The sequence below is a fragment of the Andrographis paniculata genome, unplaced genomic scaffold (assembly GCF_009805555.1).
Source record: "Andrographis paniculata isolate CXL003 unplaced genomic scaffold, ASM980555v1 Contig77END, whole genome shotgun sequence".
Lineage (NCBI taxonomy): Eukaryota > Viridiplantae > Streptophyta > Magnoliopsida > Lamiales > Acanthaceae > Andrographis > Andrographis paniculata.
Genome location: NW_026137614.1, coordinates 3,735,652 through 3,758,853, shown reverse-complemented (window position 1 = coordinate 3,758,853; position 23,202 = coordinate 3,735,652). Strand labels below are relative to the sequence as shown.

The window sequence follows — 23,202 nt, the reverse complement described above, 5'->3', positions numbered from 1 at the left end:
TTATAAAAATTAGACAACAATTTGTCTTCAAAAACTATAAAATTGAGGATTAATAAATTATTTATTTATTTAATGCAAAAAAATTATTTAAGATATTTTTTGCTTTTTATTTGTATAAAACTTGCGTAATTCAGGTATTTATTTACAATTAAATATCAGTTTTGGACAAGAAGGGTGTTTCGTGCAAACTTTACATTAACACAAGAGAGTTTCACGCAATAAATAAAACACAGGTATTTTGTGCATTTTTACTAAAACACAATGGGATGTTATATAATTTACCCTAAAAAAATTTATAAAAATGTCTATATGACTCCACCTCGTAATTATGTCAAATATGGTAAAGTCTTCAATCTTTTCGATAATTATATGGATTGAGACAGACTCCTCGAGCTCAATTTGTAGAGTTTAGTTCTATGTTCATATATTTTGGCATCTCCTTATGTCCTTATGACTTGTCTCTCCTTACACATCATACTAAACCTAGCGTCATTATTTTTTTATTTTTTTTTATGACGTAGGAACCCGCAGTCGCTACCCGAAAGTACACACTGGGTAAACCCCTGACCGAACTTAATACCCTGCAAATCAAGCCCGACGGGAAAGGATATTGATTTATCTGACAATTCTTGTAACAATATCTTATACTCTCTCCGTCCCATAACAAACTATCCATTTTTCCATTTTAATCAGTTTCATAATAAAGTATTCATTTCCTTTTTTAATAACTCTAGTATCTTTATTCCTACTACATCCCAATATAATACTAATATTTCTAAAATTATGTGTAAAAAGCAAATGAATATTTAGTTATAGGACGAATGGAGTATATTATTTCATCTCACGAAAAATTACATTAAAATACTATCTAAATAAAATTTAAAATCAAAATTTTCAAACCCAAATCAAAACCAAACACATCCATAATATTTTGAATGAAAATTACTTTTTAATACTATAATATAAAAAAATATATATATATTCGATCTAATATTTTTTTAAAAAAAAACTATAAATAATTAATAAATAAGTAAATATCATATAAGCCATGTATAGCAATATCATAATACCATAACAAGATCGAATTTGTCATCTCCATAATATTTCCTATATATTTCTATAAGATGAAACAATATCGTGATGCCCTTTTAATTCACTACAATAAATCACATGAAAAATAAACCTATATATATATATATATATATATCTTTAGTGAGTTTATTACACGGCGGCGGCGGTGGTGGCGGTGGCGGACCGGCCGGCGGCTTTCTGGGCATTGGCATGGCGCTGGATGGCGATATAGCAAAGTCCCACTCCAACGAGGCAAGCGAAAATAAACCCCAACGGAATACCGGCGGCGATGCTGCCGTCTCTCAGCCGCCGGGCGGATGCGATTTCGTCGGCGGTGGCGGCGGTGGTAACTGCCGCCGCCAGTGGCCGGCTGTCCGCGATTGATTGCTGCGGATTTGGGCGGAACAATGCGAACATTTCCGGGGAGAGTTGCGACGGAATATCGTTGTCGAGAGCTTTGTTGAGTGTTAGAGAAGAGAGAATGGAGATGATGATGATCGCCGTCGCTGCCGTTGCCGTCGCCATTTTTGAAGTTCTTTAAATGTATTTATTTTTTTGATTGGGAATTTGGACTGTGCTTGCCTTTTTATAGATGATAGATCGAGCATTTGTGTGTTGTAATTGGACATTGCTTGTATACTAATTTAAACCCTAATATATATATAGATTAGTAGTATGTTTCTTTAGCTGAGTTTCACCAGATTTTACTATTTGGACTCTGCGTTTTTCGAACAAAATATATTTTTTCCTTTCACAAAATATCTCATCAAACATTATTTTCATACCAAACTCAAATTGATTTTTTTCTAAACTTATCAAAAAGAAACACACCTTTTAGGTTTGTTTAAATTTCATTGTTTTGTTTGTTATTAGATATATATATATATATATATATTGTGGAATCAATTAGGCAATAAAAATATATCTTCAAACAATTTTTCAAATTTTATGATATCGTTTATTTCAAATTTTTTACAGCAAAATTACAAACTTTAAAACAGAAGTGCATCCGAAAATAAAGCTTGAATAGAAATTCAGGAACTTAATCATAGCCCCTATTTATTTTTAGGGAAATTGTAATTATAATTATATTCACAATGCAAAATAAAAATATTATACATAGGTATTTACATTTTTATTCTACAATAATCAAGATCATAGGTCCATAATTGTTTGTATTAATTAAAACAATTAAATAATATGATTGATTAAAAATAGTGACATCAACAATATGTCATATACATATATCCAAAATCGAGATATATATATATATATATATTTTTGAGAAAATTATGAATGTGTTACATTTATCCATTGTGAATGAAATATTTTCACATTCCACTTGTTCTTTTTGCAAAAATGAAATATTACTATTTTGCTTAGTCCACAAGTATGCATCATGTTTCTAACCCACTAATTTTATGCAATTTTTTTATTGATGGATTTGATTTCTCCTAAAAAATGTGCATAACTTGTCTTGATGTCCTATTAAATTACTTTGGGTTGTGTTTGGCAAAAACTTTAACAAATATTGATATTATATTGACAGTGGATAAAAATATTGGTAAAAGACTTTTTTGCCCTGGTGAGTGTAGTAGTATAAAAAGTAGTAACAATTGTGTAATAATAATGAAAAAATAAAGGTAATTTTATAGTGATATAATTATTTATGGAAATGAAACTATTGTTTTGAGACAGACAAAAATAGTAAACAGGACTATTGTATTGGGACGGAGGGAGTATAATAATATTCTATTTTACTTTTCCAAAATAATCTAAATTATAATTTTTTTCTCTTAAAAAAATATCTTAATATTTTTTTTTAATAAATGATATTTTTCTATATCTTATATAATTTACTAATTTAAAACATATTAACAAATACAAATTCAAATTTAACTAGCTTTATAACATATAACATCGTACATCACATTCAAAATTCTTTTATTTTTATTTTTTCTCAATAAATAAATAGTTATATATGCATTTAAAACTCCTTATCTTTTATAAAAATTAATTTATATTAAATGATTGACTTTTTTTGAATAAATAAGTATATAGTATATATATTGTTAATATATATTATAATTTTTAATAATATTTATGAGAAATTGATCTATCTAAAAAAAAAAAAGTGTACAAACTCATTAATTCTGCGTTTAAATAGAGATTTTTTAAAATTTTAAATTATCAAAAATATTAAAAAATAATAATAAAATTGAGTATTTTATATGACCTATTTAAAAATACTCTCATTCTACTCAAAAGTAAATGTTTTTCTTTATTATTATTTTGCCTATTTTACAAATGTCTATATATTTTCTACTGTTCCCTCCTCCAAAAAAAGATTATTTTAGTGTAAATATATAAACTTCATCAATCTCATATGAAATGTCTAAAATTTTTATTTATTTTTTTTATAATTTAATTTATTTAATTCAAGTTACTGTCTCTCTTCCCTCTATTAATTCAATATAACTTTTTTATTATTTTGACTTGTCTCATTCAAAAATATTATATTCTAATTATTTTATTTTATTTTATTTTATTTTATAACTACTGGAGTACATTGAGTTGAGACAGAAAAATTTTTATTTTATTTTATTTTTTTCTTTTATTTTCTTTTTATTCCCTTCATTCTTTCTCCTCCCTTTTATCTTCTCACTTGTTGTGTCAAGAGAAATCAAAAAAGGCTGTATGTAAAACTATATTTAAAATACTTTCTCCGTCTCATAATTATGTATCAATTTTCTTTTTACACGGGGTTTTAAAAATATTAATATTATATTGAAATATAGTATGAATAAAGCAGAAATAACTAAAATAACTTTATTAGTATTGTGCGATATAAAGGTAATGACATTTTTGTAATATTGTAAATTGTAAGGGTATTTATAATGTTAGGTAAACAGTAGAATTACTAAAAAAAAAAAGAAATAAATATTTTATTACAGGACGTACTAAAATAAAAAAATAAATAATTTATTATGAGACGGAGGCAGCATATAATATAATATAATAATAATAAATTATTCCACATATATGCTACTAAATGATGGTGCTCATTAATATTATTATTATATAATAAAGTGACTATAATAACACAAGCAATGAACATTAAGACTCCAAGATGTTGATCAATATCTATATAAAAATAAATAAATAAACTTTTGCATAAATATATATATAATATATATATATATATATTTATATATATCTTAAACAGGCAGCAAATAGGCATAAGTGGCACTGATATTATTTGGAGCAATTATAAAGCATAATTGTGATGGCACTTAAATGGAACTAACTCACAATGTATATGTAGCCACAAAACACCTGTCCTAAAATTGTTGCACCACAATAAAATTAATTAAATAAAATCCCTAACTTCAAAGTAAATATTTATGAAATAAAGTAACTTTTTTGTTACTATTTTATCAATTAAATATATCATCAAACTAAAGGGACTTTAATTATACTCGAGTTTTTTTGTACTCTTTTAGAAAGGGTCATTCATTTCACACACTACAATCTATAGTATGTTTGAGAATACATTTGCCCTAAAGTTAAAAATAAAAACAAGATTTTGCGTTTTCACTCCATTTATATATACATATTTTTTAAGACTAAAAATCATTTTTGTCCCATTCAATATCAAAATTATCAATTTTGGTCCCATTCAAAAAAAATTATCAATTTTAGTCTCACTCAAATGAAAATTTATCAATTTTAGTCCCAAAATGATTGACTGGGAAGGTGACTGGGCGTTCCAGGCAGCCAACACGGCCGTGTTGATTACCCTGCACTTTTGAACACGGTCGTGTTCCTGCCCGTGTTCTGAACACGCTCATGTTCCTACTCTTGTTCTCAACACAGCTATGTTCTAAACCATGTTCACGACCATGTTTTCAATATAATCATATTGTAGGTCATATTTATTATTTTTTTCACTTTTTGGTTAAAATTATTTGATATATAATTTAACAAAAATATTTTTTACAATTATTTTATAATATAAAAAAATAATCAATTTTTAATATTTTTAAAATTAATGTTGATCAATTTATTCTAAAAATATTTTATTAAATAAATAAATAAATGATCTTTAGGTGTTTACTATATAGACATAATAAAATAGAAGTTTTAAAAATAAAGAACATAAAAATATCAAAATAAAAGACAAAAGAAGGATCCTAAGGTGCACTGTTGACTTCAATAATAATCATTTTCTAATCTATCAATAAAATTATTAAATTTTATTGATTTGTAAATAAATAAATAGTTATAGTTATTGAAGAAGCCTAATAATTAATTCTTTTCTTACTTATCTCGTTTCTCTAATTAGGCTGGAACTACAATGATCCACAAATAATTTATTAGTCTAATTACTTTTCGAACTAGAAGAACATAATTTAATTTAATAATTTTTTAGGCAAAATTATTTACAATTGATTTTGTGATTTTTTAGAAGTTTTTATCTCGTGGTGGTTGCTACCTGAAACAAATTAAAATACAATTACCGACCCTCAATTTAGTTTAATAATTAATCTTTATTTCGCTTGTAATATCCACATTAAACTAAAAGATATAGAACATTGAAACTCGAAATCATAAAAATATTTATCTAACTTGTGTTTGTTCTGGGGATTTTTCTCAAACTTTACTATTCATTAAATTTTTTTCTTCCCGAAAAATTAAATCAAATACCTATTTCTTATTTTTTATATTATTTTAAAAATTAATTTTATATTCAAAACATTACACCTCACATTCAAAATTTTTACCATTCACATCCCACTCCAAAATTCAAACCCCCATACAAATAAATTTGAGCAAATCTAGTATAAAAAATTCATACATAGTTGTTTTCACTCCTAAACTAAAAAAAGTAGACTACTCACTAATTATGGGGAAAAGAACAAAAATAATAAAATTAAACATCGTCTAAGATTATCCGCTCAACGAAAAAGAATTTAAAAAATCTCCTTAGAAAAATCTTTTTTTTTTTGCGCCGGCACAATCTCCTTTTTATCCTAAAATAAATTCTTTTCCAAACTCCATCCATTTTTCAAAAAATATCTTCAAAACAAATATCTCTCACTTTAGTCATATTTGCATTTTTGCTACATGGGACTAGAAAGTCTAGAATGCAATTTTTTTCACTTTGACAACTTCTCTTGTTTTAAAAAAAATAATTATCCGTTGACACCAAACACAACATTTCAAGTCAAATTTATTATAACAATAAATATGAAAATCTAATGATATATAGAAATAAATTCTACTGAAGTAAAACGACAATTCATACAGAATTTATGCCTTATTTTGCGATGAACGAAATTTTGCATGAAAGTTTTTGTATGAAAATCCCTCAATAGAATAATATAATATAAATGAAACACAAACGTATTTTTAATGTAGCGGGCGCGCTGCATTTTCAAGTAAGTCTACCTATTGATTGTTGGAGTGAAAGCGTACTAAAAGCAAAATATATTATTAATTGAACTCCTAACGCACTCCTTGGTTTGAAAATCTCCCTACAAATTATTGCATGGAGAGCGAATATTATCTTACGGGGGTGTTTGAATGCTTATATTATGTTAAAAGTTTCATTGTAGTGAGGATAAGTAAACAATCGTTGAGATTGTTAAAAATTATGTTGGCTCTTCGACACAGTGTCATAGTCCCTCACCGCATTGTCCAAACATCAATCCATCTTCAGGTATACCTTATATTTCCACTCAATATATGAATTATGTTCAATTTTCTATAAAGCCAAAGATATTTCTGATTCGAATAATGAGTCTAGCAATTTCAAGATTGCCATTGGGAGATGTACGTTGGCGGAAGGCCATAAAGGATGAGATTGATGCCCTCGAGAAAGAATCAAACCCAGACCATTGTTGATCTTTCTCCGGGAAGAAAGCTATTGGAAATAAATGGGTGGACAAAATTAAATCATTCAAATGGGACAATAGAGAGATCTAAAACAAGATTAGTATATTTGGGTAATCATCGAGTTGAAAGAATTGCTTACTATGAGACCATTGCCCGGTTGCTAAAATGGTGATTGTTCGGCTATTTTTATTTGTGGTTGTTGCATGTAATTGGGATTTTCACCGGATAGATGTCCACAATGCATTCTTGCATGAGAAACTATTAGAATAAATGGTTATGAAGCTCCCTGTGACACCCCGGTCCACAAGTCGTGCAAAACCAGGCGTGTCAGAATCGTAGATTGCCCCACAGGTCAACACGAATTCTTTCAGCGCACTTTTATCTTCACTCACGCGCACCCTGGGAGACTCCCAGGGTCACTTATCCTCAAATTACTCTTAGAGTCCTTTTAGTAAGTCTTCTGAAAAGAATGTGCACATTGTTGACATGAGTAGTCTATTCAATCAATTTAATCTCTAATCAACTTCGAATGACTAAATATTGACTCATCCACGTACGAGAGTTGGCCAAGCAACAGCCCAACTCTGAAGGTATCACACCCCCGCCAGGCTTTTCAACATCACAACCTGGGAAAGTGTGTTTATTACGGAAGTCACTTTATTGATTGCGGCATGCTTCCAAATATTGGTTTACCAAACTTGCTAGTGCTTTGCAAGGTTATGGACTTGCTCACTCTCATGCAAATTATTGGATTTTTACTCTAAGGCGAGATTCTATTAACTTCATTGTCTTGATCAATGTTGATGATTTGGTTATTGGTGGTAATAATGGTGATGCCATCCAAAATCCAAAGATTATTTGAGTGGTTGTTTTCACAAGAAGGATCATGGATAAGTATTTTCTCAGAATTAAAGTGGCTAAAAATCAGGAGAGGATGCGAGAAACCTTTGAACTATCCAATGGAGTAAAAAAAAATGATCACGGAATGAAATGAAAATAAAATATGCCTAATTATATGCCAAAGGAAACAAAAATCCAAAGCACACAAAAATAAACTAAGAATCTCTTTCAAAATATATTGAAAACTTCAGCAAACTTTATGTGTTAATGCAACAGAACTAGATAAGAAGTTCTCGAAATTCAAGCAAGAATAAATAACAAAGTATACGAAATTTAAGATTAATGTTTTTCGGCTCACAGTTCACCTCAATCTTGTGGAATGTCCACATCGCCATCGGTAATCTCCTGCTGCAAGTCCTTGGGATCTTTTCCATCGACGGTGCATCCAACAGAAACACAGGTGCCGAGAATCTCCTTGACGGTGCCAGACAAATCCTTCGCCATGGAGCGAGGACTCATTACCTTAGCGATCTCGATCACATCATCCAGAGAGATATTGCCGCTGTGCTTGATGTTCTTCGTCTTCTTACGATCGCGCTCCGGCTCCTTGAGTGCTTTAATAACCAATGCGGCGGCGGAGGGTACGACGGCGACTTTGGCCTGACGGTTTTGGACGGTGAGCTTCACGGTGACGCGGAGACCCTTCCAATCCTTGGCGGTTTCCTTGGCGATATCTTCACCAATTTTTTTGGGGGAGAGACCGAGAGGACCGATTTTCGGAGCGAGCGAACTGGCGGCGCCAACTTCTCCGCCGGTGACGCGGACATAAACTTCGACGACCTGCGAGGGATCGAACTTCGGCGGCATGGCTGCTGTATCGCTGCTGCTAGGGTTTCAGAGCAAGAGAGGAAGTGTGGATTAGGGTTTTAAAAGAAGATTGTTCCTTTCTTGATCGGTTGGGCCTTGAAAGCCCATATATAATTTAAATGAAAATGAATAAATTAAATGTATTTATGTTAAAATAATGTTTTATGAGAAAAAGTATATAATTTTTTCAAACGCATTGTCAAATAATAAATTTTTTAATTAATTACTGATTACACTATCTTTTTAATTTATTATAACTTTTATTATTTATATTTATTTTAATTTAAAAATATCAAATCAAATTATTATTTTTTTATATTATATTATAAATTTATTTAAATTTAAAATATTACATCAATTATATATTTATATTAAAAATAATAATTAATAAAATTTAATTTTTTGCTATTAAAAAAAATTAAATCTAAAAACTCATACCCACAAACAAACACACCCTAATTTTGGTTAACAATAATAATAATAAATTGAATAAAATTAATTATTTGTTACAACATAAATTATTAATGCTATGATTTACCAGTAAATTTTTATTTTTTAATTAATAAAAAATTAAAAATAATTACTACTTCATCTGTCCCATGTAATATAAGAGTATTACTATAATTTAAGTAAAATATAATTAATAAATAATTAAAAATAATTAATGTATAATAAAAATAACTATATATTAAAATTAAAAATAACAATTTATGTAGAATTGATAAAATAAAAAATAGGACAAATTACGTGGACAGTGAGTAATACTCTCTCAGTCCTGCTACACATAACTCTTTTTTTTTTCTTTCCATTAGAGATGACTCTTAAACATATTTAACACATATATAAACGTATTTCTATCTCTCATCAATAAATAAATATTTTTTATCTATATTTAAAATTTTTTATTTTTAATAAAATTAATTTTAAATTAATTATAAATAAATAAATATATTTTTTTATTTATTTCTATTATATAAAATTTTATTTTTTATTAAATAATAATCATATTGTATACAATATTATTATATATAATGTTAAAAATATTTAAAATATCATCAAATCTTCGTATAAAAAATAATAAAATAATACCCGGCCCATATTATCTGCTGCAACATCTTCGAGATCGGATCGATTCCAAGCCCACCACCTACCGGTCAACTCAACTGTCCATACGCCGTCGTCGTCGTCGTCGTCTATATTCTCACTCCCTCTCCTTCGGCTTCAGTTTCACCGCCCTGCCCATGATTGCTGCACTGGGCTTCCACGTTTCTTGCTGATTAGCTTCGAATCCCTGACATTCTTTTGGGGTTTTTGCTTCCACAATGCCGTCCGATTACGATTCTTCGTCCTCCACCTCCCCATCCGAAATTGATGAGAAAAACCCTAATTCCACCACGCCCAATCCAGAATCGATCGATCAATCTCTCGATGCCATTGAGAATCAGTTGGCATCGATTTCAATGTCCTCCCGCTCGCCGGGGGCGACACTTGACGAAGAGGAATCGGAGCGAGATGAGGGAGAAGAGCAGGAACAACCGGCGGAGCAGCTGGATATCACGAACGGATCTTTGAGTGAAGAAATTGGAACGGAAGTGCCGATTGAATCAATCGAGGATGATCATGTTGAGCCTAGTGAAGAGGTTGAGTCTTCGGGGCCAATTAAAGGGAGCTCTTCCTTTGTCTGGAGGAGTACTTCCGAAGCAGATGAGATTGAGCGGCCATTGAGTCCAAGTAGCAGTGGATATGCTGGTGAGATGGGGAGCACTAGCGGCGGTGATGAAATCAATGATGATGATGATGATGAAAATGGAAATGGAACTGAGATCCAGGAGGTCCAGAAAGCTGAGGTTTTGGAGTCCCATGAACTTCGGACATCTGGGAAGCGCCACGCTGATGAGGTTAGTAGCTGGATTCAAACCCGCATTCCTCCTTCCTTGATCATTTGTCTCTAATTTGCTTTGGTGGAGTGAGAAAAATAAAAAATAAAAATTGCATGCTTTTAATCTGATTTTGCCTTGCAGGATGAAGTTTTGGGAATCTGTTTTAGTTTAGTGAGATTATCTTTCTAATTAGATTACTGTATACAGTGACAATAGGATTTATTTGCTTATGGTTAATGAATATACTAATGGAACCTCAGGATGACGCATCGGTTTCATGGCGGAAAAGGAAGAAACACTTCTTTATGTTGAGTCACTCCGGAAAACCGATATATTCAAGGTTTGTCAATTTTGTGGGCTCTGTATATCATGAATGAATGGTGCAGAAATGCTCTATGCATAGCCATAATCTGTTTAGTTTCGGTACACCTTTAATTTGTCGAAATTATAGTAGTGATTTTGAGACCCTATTTCTGGTTTTCACTATTGAGCTCTTAGACATGGGGATGAGCACAAGCTAGCTGGATTCTCTGCAACGCTACAAGCCATCATTTCCTTCGTCGAAAATGGGTGTGCAATTTTGACAGCTCTCTTTGATAGTATATGAGACTGCTTGATTTCCTTGATTTGCTCACTGATACCTTTTTCAGGGGAGATCGAGTCAAATTGGTTAGAGCCGGTAAACATCAGGTCTGTCTATCTCCTTCTCATTGAATTAGCTATCTATTTGTAAAATGCATCTGTACTTCTTGCATACTGGTTGTTCTCCTTCTGCCGCCTTGAAAATTTTTAAAAAGCCACTAATTGACGTGTTTCCCAGTTTATGGGAGTGAGCTTCTGAATTATGGTGATACAACTTGTCGATGCACTGTAATTATACATGTTTGTTAGCTGGTTGCATAGAAAAGTCAATATGAGCATTTTCAGTAGCTGAGGAAATAGCCTATATTGAGCAGATTTTAAGTCTGAAGCGAAGCTTCTTGAAGGTTATCTAGAGAAGAATAAATTTCATTATATCAGAGTGGTTAGATTAAAATCACACAGTAACTTCATTTACTGCATATTTAGTAATTGCATTTTTTTCTGATTAAAAAACTGTGAATATTTTGATTAGATTTTGTTCAATAATTGTGGATGACACCTCTTTGTATCATTTAAGAGGTTGACTAAGTAGCCGCAAGTACACTTATTCAGTCATCTTGTATCAATAGCTGAATTCAATGTAATTCTGACTTTTAAGTTTCCATACTTAAAATTTATGTGGAATCTATGTTTTCAGTTTGTTTTTCTTGTGAAAGGACCAATCTACTTGGTTTGCATTAGTTGCACAGAAGAGCCCTATGAATCATTAAGGGGGCAGCTAGAGCTCCTCTATGGTCAGGTAACTTTTCCTGTAATTATTAATTTATTTGTATTAATGATGATCTATGTAGTCCCAGACTTATCTTGATTCTTGGCTATCTATACCTTTTCCATGTTCAATGTTAATAAATTCCATATAATCCACTTCTTAGCTTATACTTAAGTTCATTTGAATGCAGATGATACTTATCCTAACAAAATCTGTAAATCGATGCTTTGAGAAGAATCCAAAATTTGATATGACATCTTTGCTTGGGGGAACTGATGCAGTCTTCTCTTCTTTGATCCATTCTTTCAGTTGGTAAACTTTGTGTATTCACTGTTTTACCTATTAAAGTAATTTTTAGTTGAGTTTGTTGTGTCATTCCTCGCAGCATCAATGCTCTAGCATAGATTTAGATATAATAATACTACAAAAGGCTAGTCAATTTCTATAATTCACTTTTAGTAATATGTCTTTGTTCATATATGTTATCAATATGCTTAATGCAATCTTTGTGTTCTCTTATTACATATTCTGCTTCCAATATCTGCAATTCTAATCTACATCATCTTTACAAAGTTTGTAATCTCATCTAATATCCCAAGTGACACTAGTACTAGTAAACTCTTTGTAACATTGGATAAAATCTTAGCCTATGAAGTTGTCAACATGTAACTGATGATGAAGTGCATGCTAACATGGGTTATAAATTCTATAACCTGTGCCTTCTAATGTATTGTTAGGTATGCTGTCACTTCTGAGTAGAAGGGACTAGAGTGAAAAATTAATCTGTTTTTAAGTGATTCATGACTGAACCATTCAGTTCAACGTGTACCTATTAATGTAATTTTCATTTATATCATTATTAAATTTTAAAATAAACGTGACCTTTCTGAAAATAACTTATTCAGTTAAGCTTAGAATAGAATCAACTTGCTTTTTGATCCAGTTCACAAGACTTATACATGCATTTACTATTATTTTTCTTTATCTTTTTACTATTACCGAACTAAAACTGTTAACTGTTCCATTTGTAGGAATCCTGCATCGTTTCTTCATGCATACTCATGCCTACCACTTTCTTATTCATCCCGTCAAGCTGTTGGTACCATCTTGCAAGATGTGGCTAGTTCTGGAGTACTGTTTGCACTCTTATTGTGCAAGCACAAGGTAGATATCCCAAGTTTCTTGCTACTTGAAATTCTTGTGCTACATAACCACCTAATTGTGGGTGTAGAAAAAGGTTTCTGGGACCATTAGTTTTTTCATAGAAAATGGTGATTTGTATAGTTATTCTATATATATGATTTTCGCAGCAAAGAATTTATCAACTGTATGTCAATGGTGTGCCTTCCTAACCCTTTCATTTTTTTAAACTTTCTCTGAAAGGCTAATTGAAACATATTGTTTGAAACTTTGAATTATTTTCCCCTGCTTAATTTGCTGGATAAGTTTCTCTATAGTTAAATACCTTGTTGAAACATATTGCAGGTAATCAGTCTTATTGGTGCTCAGAAAGCATCTCTTCACCCAGACGATATTCTGTTACTCTCCAATTTTATTATGTCATCTGAATCATTTAGGTAAGGCCGAGTTAGCTCTCACATCCTATCATCTATTATCTCATGGGCCAAGATGTAGAAACATGGCTTGATCTAATTTATTGGACACCTTTGTTCATTTTTCTTGTTTTGTTTTCCTTTGCACTATCATTATTTTGGTTCAATAGGACAAATACTATTTTCACATTATTTATGTATAAGTTATGCTCCTAACTATGTGAAAAAGTACTTGTAATGCATGTTTGTTGGTAAACTGGATGCTTTATTTAAGAAATTAAATATCACATGATAAATGCTTACTAATAAATTAGATTCTGGTGTGTGACAGATAATTGATGGAGACTAACCAAAAAATTGCCATTCTCTGGTCTCTTAATGTTATCAGGATGATGTAGGATTAGAAAAAAGAGTAAGATCGGTGGCTCGTCCTGATATAATCTAAATATTCTATAATTTGGAGATTTATATCTTCATCTGAACTTGAACCACCATATCTAAAAACTATTAAGCCTCTTAAGGGGCAATAACACCTTTAGAATGAGAGCGTTACAATTTTGCGTACAGTGGTAATTTTGAAGCTTTTGCAAAACAGCATAACCTAGCTTCTCCCAAAAATAAGTGAAGATATTTCTAATTTGTGAAAGAATTTTCACTTACATGTTCTTCAATTCCATGCAGGACATCTGAATCTTTCTCGCCAATTTGCCTGCCGAGATACAATCCAATGGCATTTCTATATTCGTATGTGCATTTTTTTGATGTAAGTAGCAGTGAACTGGGATCAAGTATAATTTTTCAGAAAAATATTTTCCATGCCTATATGAAATATCTCAGTGGAGGGAATTCTAGGAATTTGTTCCAATGGGATATTTGTTTTACTTGATGTGATAATGTCAAATCATCGCCTAGTTACCTACTTAACTGATTTTGTATCTAATCACAGATGGATACTTACCTTATACTGCTTACCACAAAGGCTGATGTTTTCTACCATTTAAAAGATAGCAGGTGAACCAGCATGCTAATGTCTATGTCTATAAAATGTCGAATCTGTTTGCTGAATTGGAAATGCATGATGCATCTTACAGGATTCGAATTGAGAGTGTACTTTTGAAGTCCAATGTACTAAGTGAAGTTCAAAGATCTTTGGTTGATGGTGGCATGCATATTGAGGATTTGCCAATTGACCCCACTTCTCGTGCTGGGTCGATACCCTCTCATCTAGGTTATCCCAGGTCTGCCTCAGGTTCTCCTGGAAGGCTAAGGGATGCGTTTGCTGGAATTGGTGGTCCAGCCGGACTATGGCATTTCATTTATAGAAGTATTTATCTTGATCAATATGTGTCATCTGAATTTTCATCGCCAATCAACAGCTTGAAACAGCAAAAAAGGTAATAAATAAATTAATGGCAACTCGTGGCCATGGCTATTTCTAGGATCAAATCCATCATTGAATGTTTCATATGGCTCCTTTATATGTCAGGCTATACAGGGCATATCAAAGGCTTTATGCATCCATGCATGGCAGTGGAAATGGACCCCACAAAACGCAGTTCAGACGAGATGAAAATTATGGTAAAAAATTTCACATTCCATCCAATGCTTCCCAGCTTGGACTTCTTGTAAATGTTCTTCAATTTAATTTTTCCGAGGCGGATATTCTTGGGGATTCCCAGTTTTGGGTAAACCTGTCTTCAGTCCTTATTCCCATTGTAAATGTGTTTTGTTTTCCAGTTTTTATGCCATTTACTAACCTAATTCTCAAGCATGAAATCAACTTCTCTGTTCCTTTAGCTGGTATATTAGAATAAGCATTTTGCCTCCCCGACATTTTCTTACAGAAGTACTATTACTACGCATGAGTACCTTTGCTGTTTGCTCCTTATTGTGCTGTTTCTGACTAATTAATTGACATCGCAGTGCTTCTCTGTTGGGTCACACAAGATTTCGAACTCTATGCAGCTTTTGATCCCCTTGCAGATAAGGTTTGATTATCCAAATTTATTACATTGTTTCAAGCTCTTATTACGAATAAATTGCAAAAATGTTCCATCTCTTTCCAGAATTCCTTTCACAGAATGTTCCATCTTCCATACTTTCATGTAGAATTCATTTGCTGCACATAATGTCATATTCTGTCCTCCTTCAGAGTTGAAACATTCATGAACTGTGTTTATGCAGGCTCTTGCTATAAAAGTATGCAATCGGGTTTGCCAATGGGTGAAAGATGTAGAAAATGAAATATTCTTGCTGGGAGCAAGTCCTTTTTCATGGTGATTCATTCCCTCTTATCGTGCAATGTACACCGGCCGGCATGTATGTATTCTTCTAGTCTTCTCGACCTAATTACTTCTACTACAGTTTTGCCTCAAGTTCGCCTAATGTTTTTTATGGGCTTTTATATATGCGTACTTGTATTCGACTTGCATTTGCATAGCTTGCTGCGCCGAATCTTGTTTATCAGAGTATGTATCGATCAATAAGCAGCCCTCACGTTTATTACATGTTCCCTACACCGGTTAGTGACGGTAATTGTGTTAGTTACTTTCCATTTTGTTGTTAGATTAAGTTGGAAACACCATGTCTTGTTTTTAGTTTTATTTTTTTTAGATCTTTCATGTTTGATTATCTGTCTCATCCATATTCAACTCGTTTTTGCTTCATGTTAATTCTTGTAGGGTTTGATTTTATATTGAGAATTTGATTTAGAGAACGCGTGTTCACTTTGTGTTTTTGGATATGTGATTATGTTAGATAAGGAGAAATATATTAATATTTTATATTGAATAATTAATTTTTTTGTAAATATGTAAGATATTTATTGTATTTGTTAGTAAATATTTATTGAAAATTATGTAAAAAAAAATTATTGGGTGAAAACATTAGTATATCCTATAAAATATGAACTTTCAGCCAGCGTTACCAGACTGTGACGATGAATGGTAATATACTACTAGACTATTGTTGTTATATATTAACATCTATAATTTATACTTAATTTAAGGCCTGACAATAATTCATGTTTTCTCAACGTTGGACCTGTTAATTTTTTTCTGAGTGATTTAACAAAGCATATATCCATTACCCAAGCTTATATTGGTTCAGAGTCGATAGCATATTCACCATCGATAATAATGATCCGACAAGCCTTCTATTTTTTTATTTTTATTGCCTTGATAATTAAATAAACCAAAGTTTTACCATGATCCAACCCTCAAGCGTACGGGGATTTAGTAATCCAATCTTGCTGCCTGTCGCCCCTCTCCTCTTTCCACAGCAATCGCCCCCAACTTTTTTTCTTGTTGCCGATGATCAATCTGAACCGACAGCAAGGATGCGCCACTTCTTTTGCATCAGGCGACTTTTCATCACGTTTATTTTTATTTTTTATATTATACTAAAAATTAATTTTATATTTAAAATATTATATCAAAATTTATTTATATCAATTATATAAATTGTGCTATTTTTTCAATTTTTTTTTTTTTTTTTTCTTTGCTTAGGTTGAAAAAGCTTCGTTTGAATCGAAGTCCCTCTAAAACTATATTCTTGCATTGGTGACCGTTAGACCGGTGAGGGCAGGTTCATATACACTGGAGTAGTTTCTCTAAAGGAAAATACAAAACGTTGAACCGGCGGTTCGAACCGCCGGTTCGAAACAGATTGGGCAAGTACAGTACAATTGGAAACAAGTCTTCTCTTTTCCGCGTGATCCCTTCCCCTTCCTCTTTACACTCTCCCTTCACTCTCTGATCGTTCTCCGACACGACCTCTCTTCTCGCCCTTCTCCTCCGCCGACTTCACACGAGCGATTCAGTCCAAGATTCCGAAAAAGTAAGTTGGCTCTCAGATTTGTGCAAAATTTGCCCCCTTTCCTTAATTCCTGCAGCCATTCCCTGTTTTCAGCTTTACTGGTCTTAAAGTATTCAGATACGGATGTTGTGGTTGTATTCCATAAACCCACATTCATGATGTGTGTCTCTGTGTGTGTCTTTAATCTGCGATGAGCCAGTTGGGGAAGTAGTGTTTGCATTGTGTTCTGAAAACTAGTCAAGGGTTTGTTGTCTGTTTTGCATATTACTGTTTGAAAGCCGTGCATTTTATTGGCAGTTTATAGAATATGAGCCAGACTATGCGGACGAAAGGAAGGATTTCCTCTCCCTTTCTTCCTGCCATTTATTATTTCTGTTCAACTGCCTTCAGTTTGTTTGTATTTTGCATTACTTTAGTCAAGTAACCAGCCAAACTGATGGGCTTCAATGGGTTGTGCTTCGGAACTTTATTGATATAAATGTTCCCCTCAGTTAATTGTGGATCCTCTTGTAAATACAATGTGGTCACAATTTATGAGTCAGTTATATTGCAAATTAGATGGATACGTGTTTATCTGCTCAACTTTGATGTTCTAGATATAAGATATTCCTAATAAAAAGGGTTATTCATCATGCAGATTTGAAGTTAAATAGCATCGTGGATCTTTGAAAATCGGTGTTGGATTGGACATGGGTGATAGGGATTTGGTAGTTACTCAAATTAGTGTTGGTGGGCTGGAAAATCATGTCACGGCCAAGATTCTTTCGGACTATTTTGAAGATAATATTGGATTGGTATGGCGGTGCCGATTGAAGACTTCGTCAACGCCTCCAGAATCATACCCAAATTATGAGACTGATCCGGAGATTCTGCAGAGAAAGAATGATTACGTGAAGGTTGAACCCCATGCATTTGTTCATTTTGCAGTTGCAAGTTCGGCAAAATTAGCAGTAGATGCTGCAGGTCATGGTAGACTTATATTGGGAAGAAAGCCATTGAAGGTTAGCTTGGGGCCACAAAATCCTCACAGGATGAATGAGTGGAGAAGAACTACAGCACCTTATAAGTTCTCAGATGTCCTCGTAGAGATTGGAGTTTTGAGGAGTCAAAAAGAGTTTTTGGTTGGTTGGAGGGGGGCTCATAGCGGGGTTGATTTTCTTGTTGATCGATTTAATGGAACATGCAAACTACATTTTACAAAGGATACTGCTTTCACCTTTAAAAGTGGAGCAAGACCAGCTGTAATAAAGTGTGATTTCAAGTTGGAGTTCTTGCCAAGAGAAATAATTGGAATTAAACATTACAAAAGCTATTCATCTTTGATAGTACTATTGCAGCTGGCTTCTTCACCATTGATTTACTATAGAACTGCAGATGATGATATTGATGTATCCGTGCCTTTTGATTTGTTGGATGATGATGATCCATGGATACGAACAACTGATTTCACACCCAGTGGGGCAATTGGTAGGTGCAACACTTATCGAATTTCAATTAGACCTCGGAATGGTTCACATCTCTTGAAGGCCTTGGATTATCTTCGAGAAAGGAGGGTACCAGTTGTTGATGAAGGTTCTGGAATGAAGCTTCAGGTGGAGGATGAGCCTGATTTTGGGTTGCCCATGCCGGATCCCTTTTTCTGTATACAGTACAAGGCTGACATATCCTTTGAGATTCTATTTTTGGTGAATGCTCTCGTGCACAAGGGGATAATCAATCAGCATCAGTTGTCTGAAGAGTTTTATGATGTGTTGAGGAATCAAGCTGAGGAACTCAATGCAGTTGTGCTTAAGCACATGTGTTCCTATAAGCGTCCTGCTTATGATGCTCTCAAAACCTTGGATCTCCTAAAAACGTGGCTTTTAAACAATCCTAAGATCCTTGAGAGATCTCGGGAGATGAATGATATTGCTGAGGTTCGAAGATTGATCATAACTCCATCAAAAGCATACTGCCTTCCGCCTGAGGTGGAACTTTCCAATAGGGTTCTAAGAAATTACAAACACATGGCTGATCGGTTCCTAAGAGTCACTTTCATGGATGAAGCTATGCAGACCCTAAATAAAAATGTTCTTGAATATTATCCTAGTCCCATTGTGAGGGACATTACCAGAAACACAGCTCCCCAAAAGACCACTATGTTCAAGCGGGTAAAGGACATATTAGTTAATGGATTTTATTTGTGTGGTCGGAGGTATTCTTTTCTAGCATTTTCAGCAAATCAACTCCGGGACCGCTCAGCTTGGTTTTTTGCTGAAAACAAGAACACTGGGGTGGCCAACATCAAGAGCTGGATGGGAAAGTTTACACAACGGAATGTTGCAAAGTGTGCTGCCAGGATGGGCCAATGCTTTTCTTCTACTTATGCTACGATTGAAGTACCATGCAAAAAAGTCAATTCTATGCTGGGTGATGTTGAGAGAAATGGCTATGTTTTCTCTGACGGTATTGGTATGATATCAGACAATCTGGCATCAGAAGTTGCTGAGAAACTGCAGTTGGGCACTAAGTCTCCATGTGCTTACCAAATAAGATATGCAGGCTACAAAGGTGTGGTTGCACGTTGGCCACAGAAAAATGATGCATTCCACTTATTCCTAAGACCGAGTATGAAGAAGTTTGATTCAGATCACACAATGCTTGAGATTTGTTCTTGGACTCGGTTCCAGCCGGGTTTTCTAAATCGACAGATAATTACACTACTCTCAGCTTTGGAAGTTCCGGATGATATTTTCTCAAGGATGCAAGATACTATGGTTATGAGACTTGATGAGATGCTTGAGGACACAGATATTGCCTTTGATGTTGTTACTGCTTCATGTACTGATCAAGGGGATACAGCAGCAATAATGTTAAGTGCTGGTTTCAGTCCTCGGGTTGAGCCTCATTTGCGGGGGATGCTGACAAGCATCAGAGTTGCTCAGCTTGGAGACCTCAGAGAAAGAGCTAGAATATTTGTTCCCTCAGGAAGGTGGCTGATGGGATGCTTGGACGAGGCTGCTGTACTTGAACAAGGCCAATGCTTCATCCAGGTTTCGAACCCTTGTTTGGAAGATTGTTTTGTGAAGCATGGATCACAGTTTTCTGAGACAAAGAAAAACCTTCAAGTTGTCAAAGGCCTTGTAGCAATTGCTAAGAACCCTTGTCTTCACCCTGGCGACGTTCGGATTTTGGAGGCAATTGATGTCCCACAGCTGCATCATCTCTATGATTGTCTTGTGTTTCCTCAGAAGGGTGATAGACCCCATACGAATGAAGCTTCTGGGAGTGACCTTGATGGTGATCTCTATTTTGTTACTTGGGATGACAATCTCATTCCCCCTAGCAAGAGAAGTTGGCCTCCCATGGAATATGCACCTGGAGAAGTCAAACAGCTCTCGCGTGAAGTTCGACACTCGGTAATAATCTGCCTTCTATTATTCCAGGTCCTCAAATTGGCAACTTCTATTGATTGAAGCAGTCAGTAATTATATTTTAAATCATGTTGATTCTTCTGTCATTCTATGTTGGAGTTTATGATTTTGATTCTTTATCCACTTTGGAGTAGTTTGTCTGCTCCTCAACCTTCAGAATTGTATTGCAAAGTGTCTGATTATAAGAATAAATCGTGTTAGGTTATCTAACATACGGCACATCCTAAGACAGCAGTAACGCATCTTTCTGTTTGTTCTATTACTTAGTCTTTATATTCACATTGGTATGTCATTGTTTTATCAACAAAATAGTGTACTAAATATTGACCGACTTACTTTTATTCAGGATATAATTGAGTTTTTCACAAAGAACATGGTGAATGAAAGTCTGGGTGCTATCTGCAATGCTCATGTTGTTCATGCCGACCTTAGTGAGTATGGAGCGTTGGATGAGAAATGCATCAAACTGGCAGAGCTTGCAGCCACAGCTGTTGATTTCCCCAAGACTGGAAAAGTTGTAACCATGCCTGGCGAACTCAAGCCTAAGAGTTACCCAGATTTTATGGGTAAAGAAGAGTTCCAGACATACAAGTCGGGTAAAATTCTTGGTAAGCTTTACCGGAAAATTAGGGACTTGTATGGAAGAGACTGCTGCGAAGCCGAGGATACGATACATGAAAGGGACACCGTTGTGTATGATGAAGAACTTGAGATTGCTGGGGCTGAAAACTTTATAACCGATGCATGGAATTGCAAGCTATCGTATGATGGACAGTTAATTGGTCTTTTAGGCCAATATAAGGTGCATGGTGAGGCGGAAGTTGTTACTGGGCATATATGGTCAATGCCCAAATATAGTGGCAAGAAAAGGGGGGAGTTGAAGGAGAGATTGAAGCATGCATATAGCACCCTGAGAAAGGAGTTCAGGAAAGTATTTGAGCGGATGGGCCCTGAATTCGATGAGCTCTCAGATGATGAAAAAAATGTGATGTATGAGAGGAAGGCGTCTGCCTGGTACCAGGTGACCTATCATGAGATGTGGGTGAAGAAGTCGAAGCAGGTGCTGATGGTAGAAGGTGGTGGGTCGGTGATGTTGAGCTTTGCTTGGATTGCTGCTGATTATCTGGCTCGGATTAAAATCAAGCACAAGAGGATGGAAAACTCGAAGAAGAAGAAGAGTTTGTGGGTGTCGGACAAGCCTGTGGATGCTCTGGCAAGGTATCTGGCAGATAAAATCTGAGATGAGGTGAGATCCTTTTTCTTTTTTTTGTAATCTGAGATGAGATGAAGAAATCGCAGTCATGTGCATTCGGGTTGTTTTTGTTTGAGGTGGGGATTGATTATTGAGTGAAATTTGCAGTTATTTTGAGCTTTGGTTTATGTTGGAAGTTAATGAATAGTACAATGTCGAGAATTGGTTATTTGATGCTCTGATGTAGTTGATGATATGAAGAAATCGCAGTCGTGTGCATTCTGGTTGTCTTTGTTTGAGGTGGGGATTGGTTATTGGCTTTATTCAATTGCAATAGTGTCTCAACATTAATTCTTGAATTGAGTGAAATTTGCTGTTTGTTATTTAGTTTAGGTTTCTATGGGAAGTTAATGATTAGTTTTGCAATGTTGAAAATTGGTTATCTGATGCTTCGATGTAGTTGACGATATGAAGAAATTGCAGTCGTGTGCATTCAGGTTGCCTTTGTTTGAGGTAGGGATTGATTATTGGCTTTAGTCTATTGCCGAAGTGTCTCAACATTGAGTCTTGAATTGAGTGAGTTGCTTACGAAATTCGGTTAAGGGTTTTTAGTTTTACTGGAAAATTTTGTCATTTAATAATATTTTGGTATTTGAATTTATGTTGATTCTAGTACAGGCATGACTGATAATTCGAAATGTCTGTTAATGAACTCTGAGCCCGAATACGGTTGGTACCTTTTACTTTATGTATTTAATGAGTTAGTTTAGAAATTCTTCGTGTAGATTCAAAGCGACTTCTATTTAAGGTCAATTTGTATGTATCTGCCAATTTCTTATTAAATACTTCGACGGATTCTTGTCATTACTTTACTTGTCTCTCTCCATTGGTTCAAATCTAAATTCTTTTTCTCTTCGCCTTTCGATTTTTTTCAGGAATATGGCTCTCATTAGCGGAGGAGGAGATCATCCCTGACCCTGGTTTTTCTGGTTCTACAATATATTTGTATCAGTCGGGAAACTTACTTTTGAACTTCACCAATTCATAACCATAATAGAATGTAGTCTTGATGAAACATATAATACGTAATACATGAATTGACGAAGCCATCAAAACTTCCTTAACTTCTCATCTTCATCTGTATATCATGACTGTGTTATGCATCCAATTGTGGGGTTTGGATAGACGGTCAATTTATTACGTATTATAGCTTCACATCCATTTTAGTTTTCTTTTTTGTGGTCTTGAAGCAATCTCAGAGTTGATAAAATAGGATCAGCAACCATCCTATCATATTTTGCTGAAGGTGAGAAATATTGTG

General features: G+C 33.8%; 3 protein-coding genes across 5 annotated transcripts; 2 read left to right on the top strand and 1 right to left on the bottom strand.

Moving 5' to 3' along the window:
- Positions 1–8,020: 8,020 nt before the first annotated feature.
- On the bottom strand, positions 8,021–8,745 carry LOC127266685 (60S ribosomal protein L12-like). Its single transcript, XM_051297030.1, has one exon. It carries the CDS (start codon positions 8,674–8,676, stop codon positions 8,176–8,178), a length of 501 nt encoding a protein of 166 aa, XP_051152987.1. The 5' UTR covers positions 8,677–8,745; the 3' UTR covers positions 8,021–8,175.
- A 1,040-nt stretch (positions 8,746–9,785) lies between these two features.
- On the top strand, positions 9,786–16,063 carry LOC127239337 (vacuolar fusion protein MON1 homolog). The gene is made up of 14 exons (XM_051257432.1): positions 9,786–10,574; positions 10,817–10,896; positions 11,055–11,126; positions 11,207–11,246; positions 11,836–11,937; positions 12,098–12,219; positions 12,939–13,071; positions 13,393–13,484; positions 14,142–14,223; positions 14,407–14,471; positions 14,552–14,854; positions 14,947–15,038; positions 15,384–15,448; positions 15,645–16,063. Exons 1-14 carry the CDS (start codon positions 9,999–10,001, stop codon positions 15,738–15,740), a joined length of 1,920 nt encoding a protein of 639 aa, XP_051113389.1. The 5' UTR covers positions 9,786–9,998; the 3' UTR covers positions 15,741–16,063.
- Positions 16,064–17,001: 938 nt separating this feature from the next.
- On the top strand, positions 17,002–22,944 carry LOC127239246 (RNA-dependent RNA polymerase 6). Of its 3 annotated transcripts, none has more exons than XR_007836108.1 (5): positions 17,002–17,297; positions 17,914–20,674; positions 21,036–21,935; positions 22,342–22,394; positions 22,817–22,944. XR_007836108.1 is itself a non-coding variant. In XM_051257315.1 (4 exons), exons 2-3 carry the CDS (start codon positions 17,966–17,968, stop codon positions 21,927–21,929), a joined length of 3,603 nt encoding a protein of 1,200 aa, XP_051113272.1. In that variant the 5' UTR covers positions 17,002–17,297; positions 17,914–17,965; the 3' UTR covers positions 21,930–21,935; positions 22,817–22,944. The 3 variants fall into 3 exon arrangements, 1 of the variants encoding a protein (XP_051113272.1); XR_007836107.1 differs by having other exon boundaries at positions 21,036–22,181; XM_051257315.1 differs by lacking the exon at positions 22,342–22,394.
- The last annotated feature ends 258 nt before the right edge of the window (positions 22,945–23,202 follow it).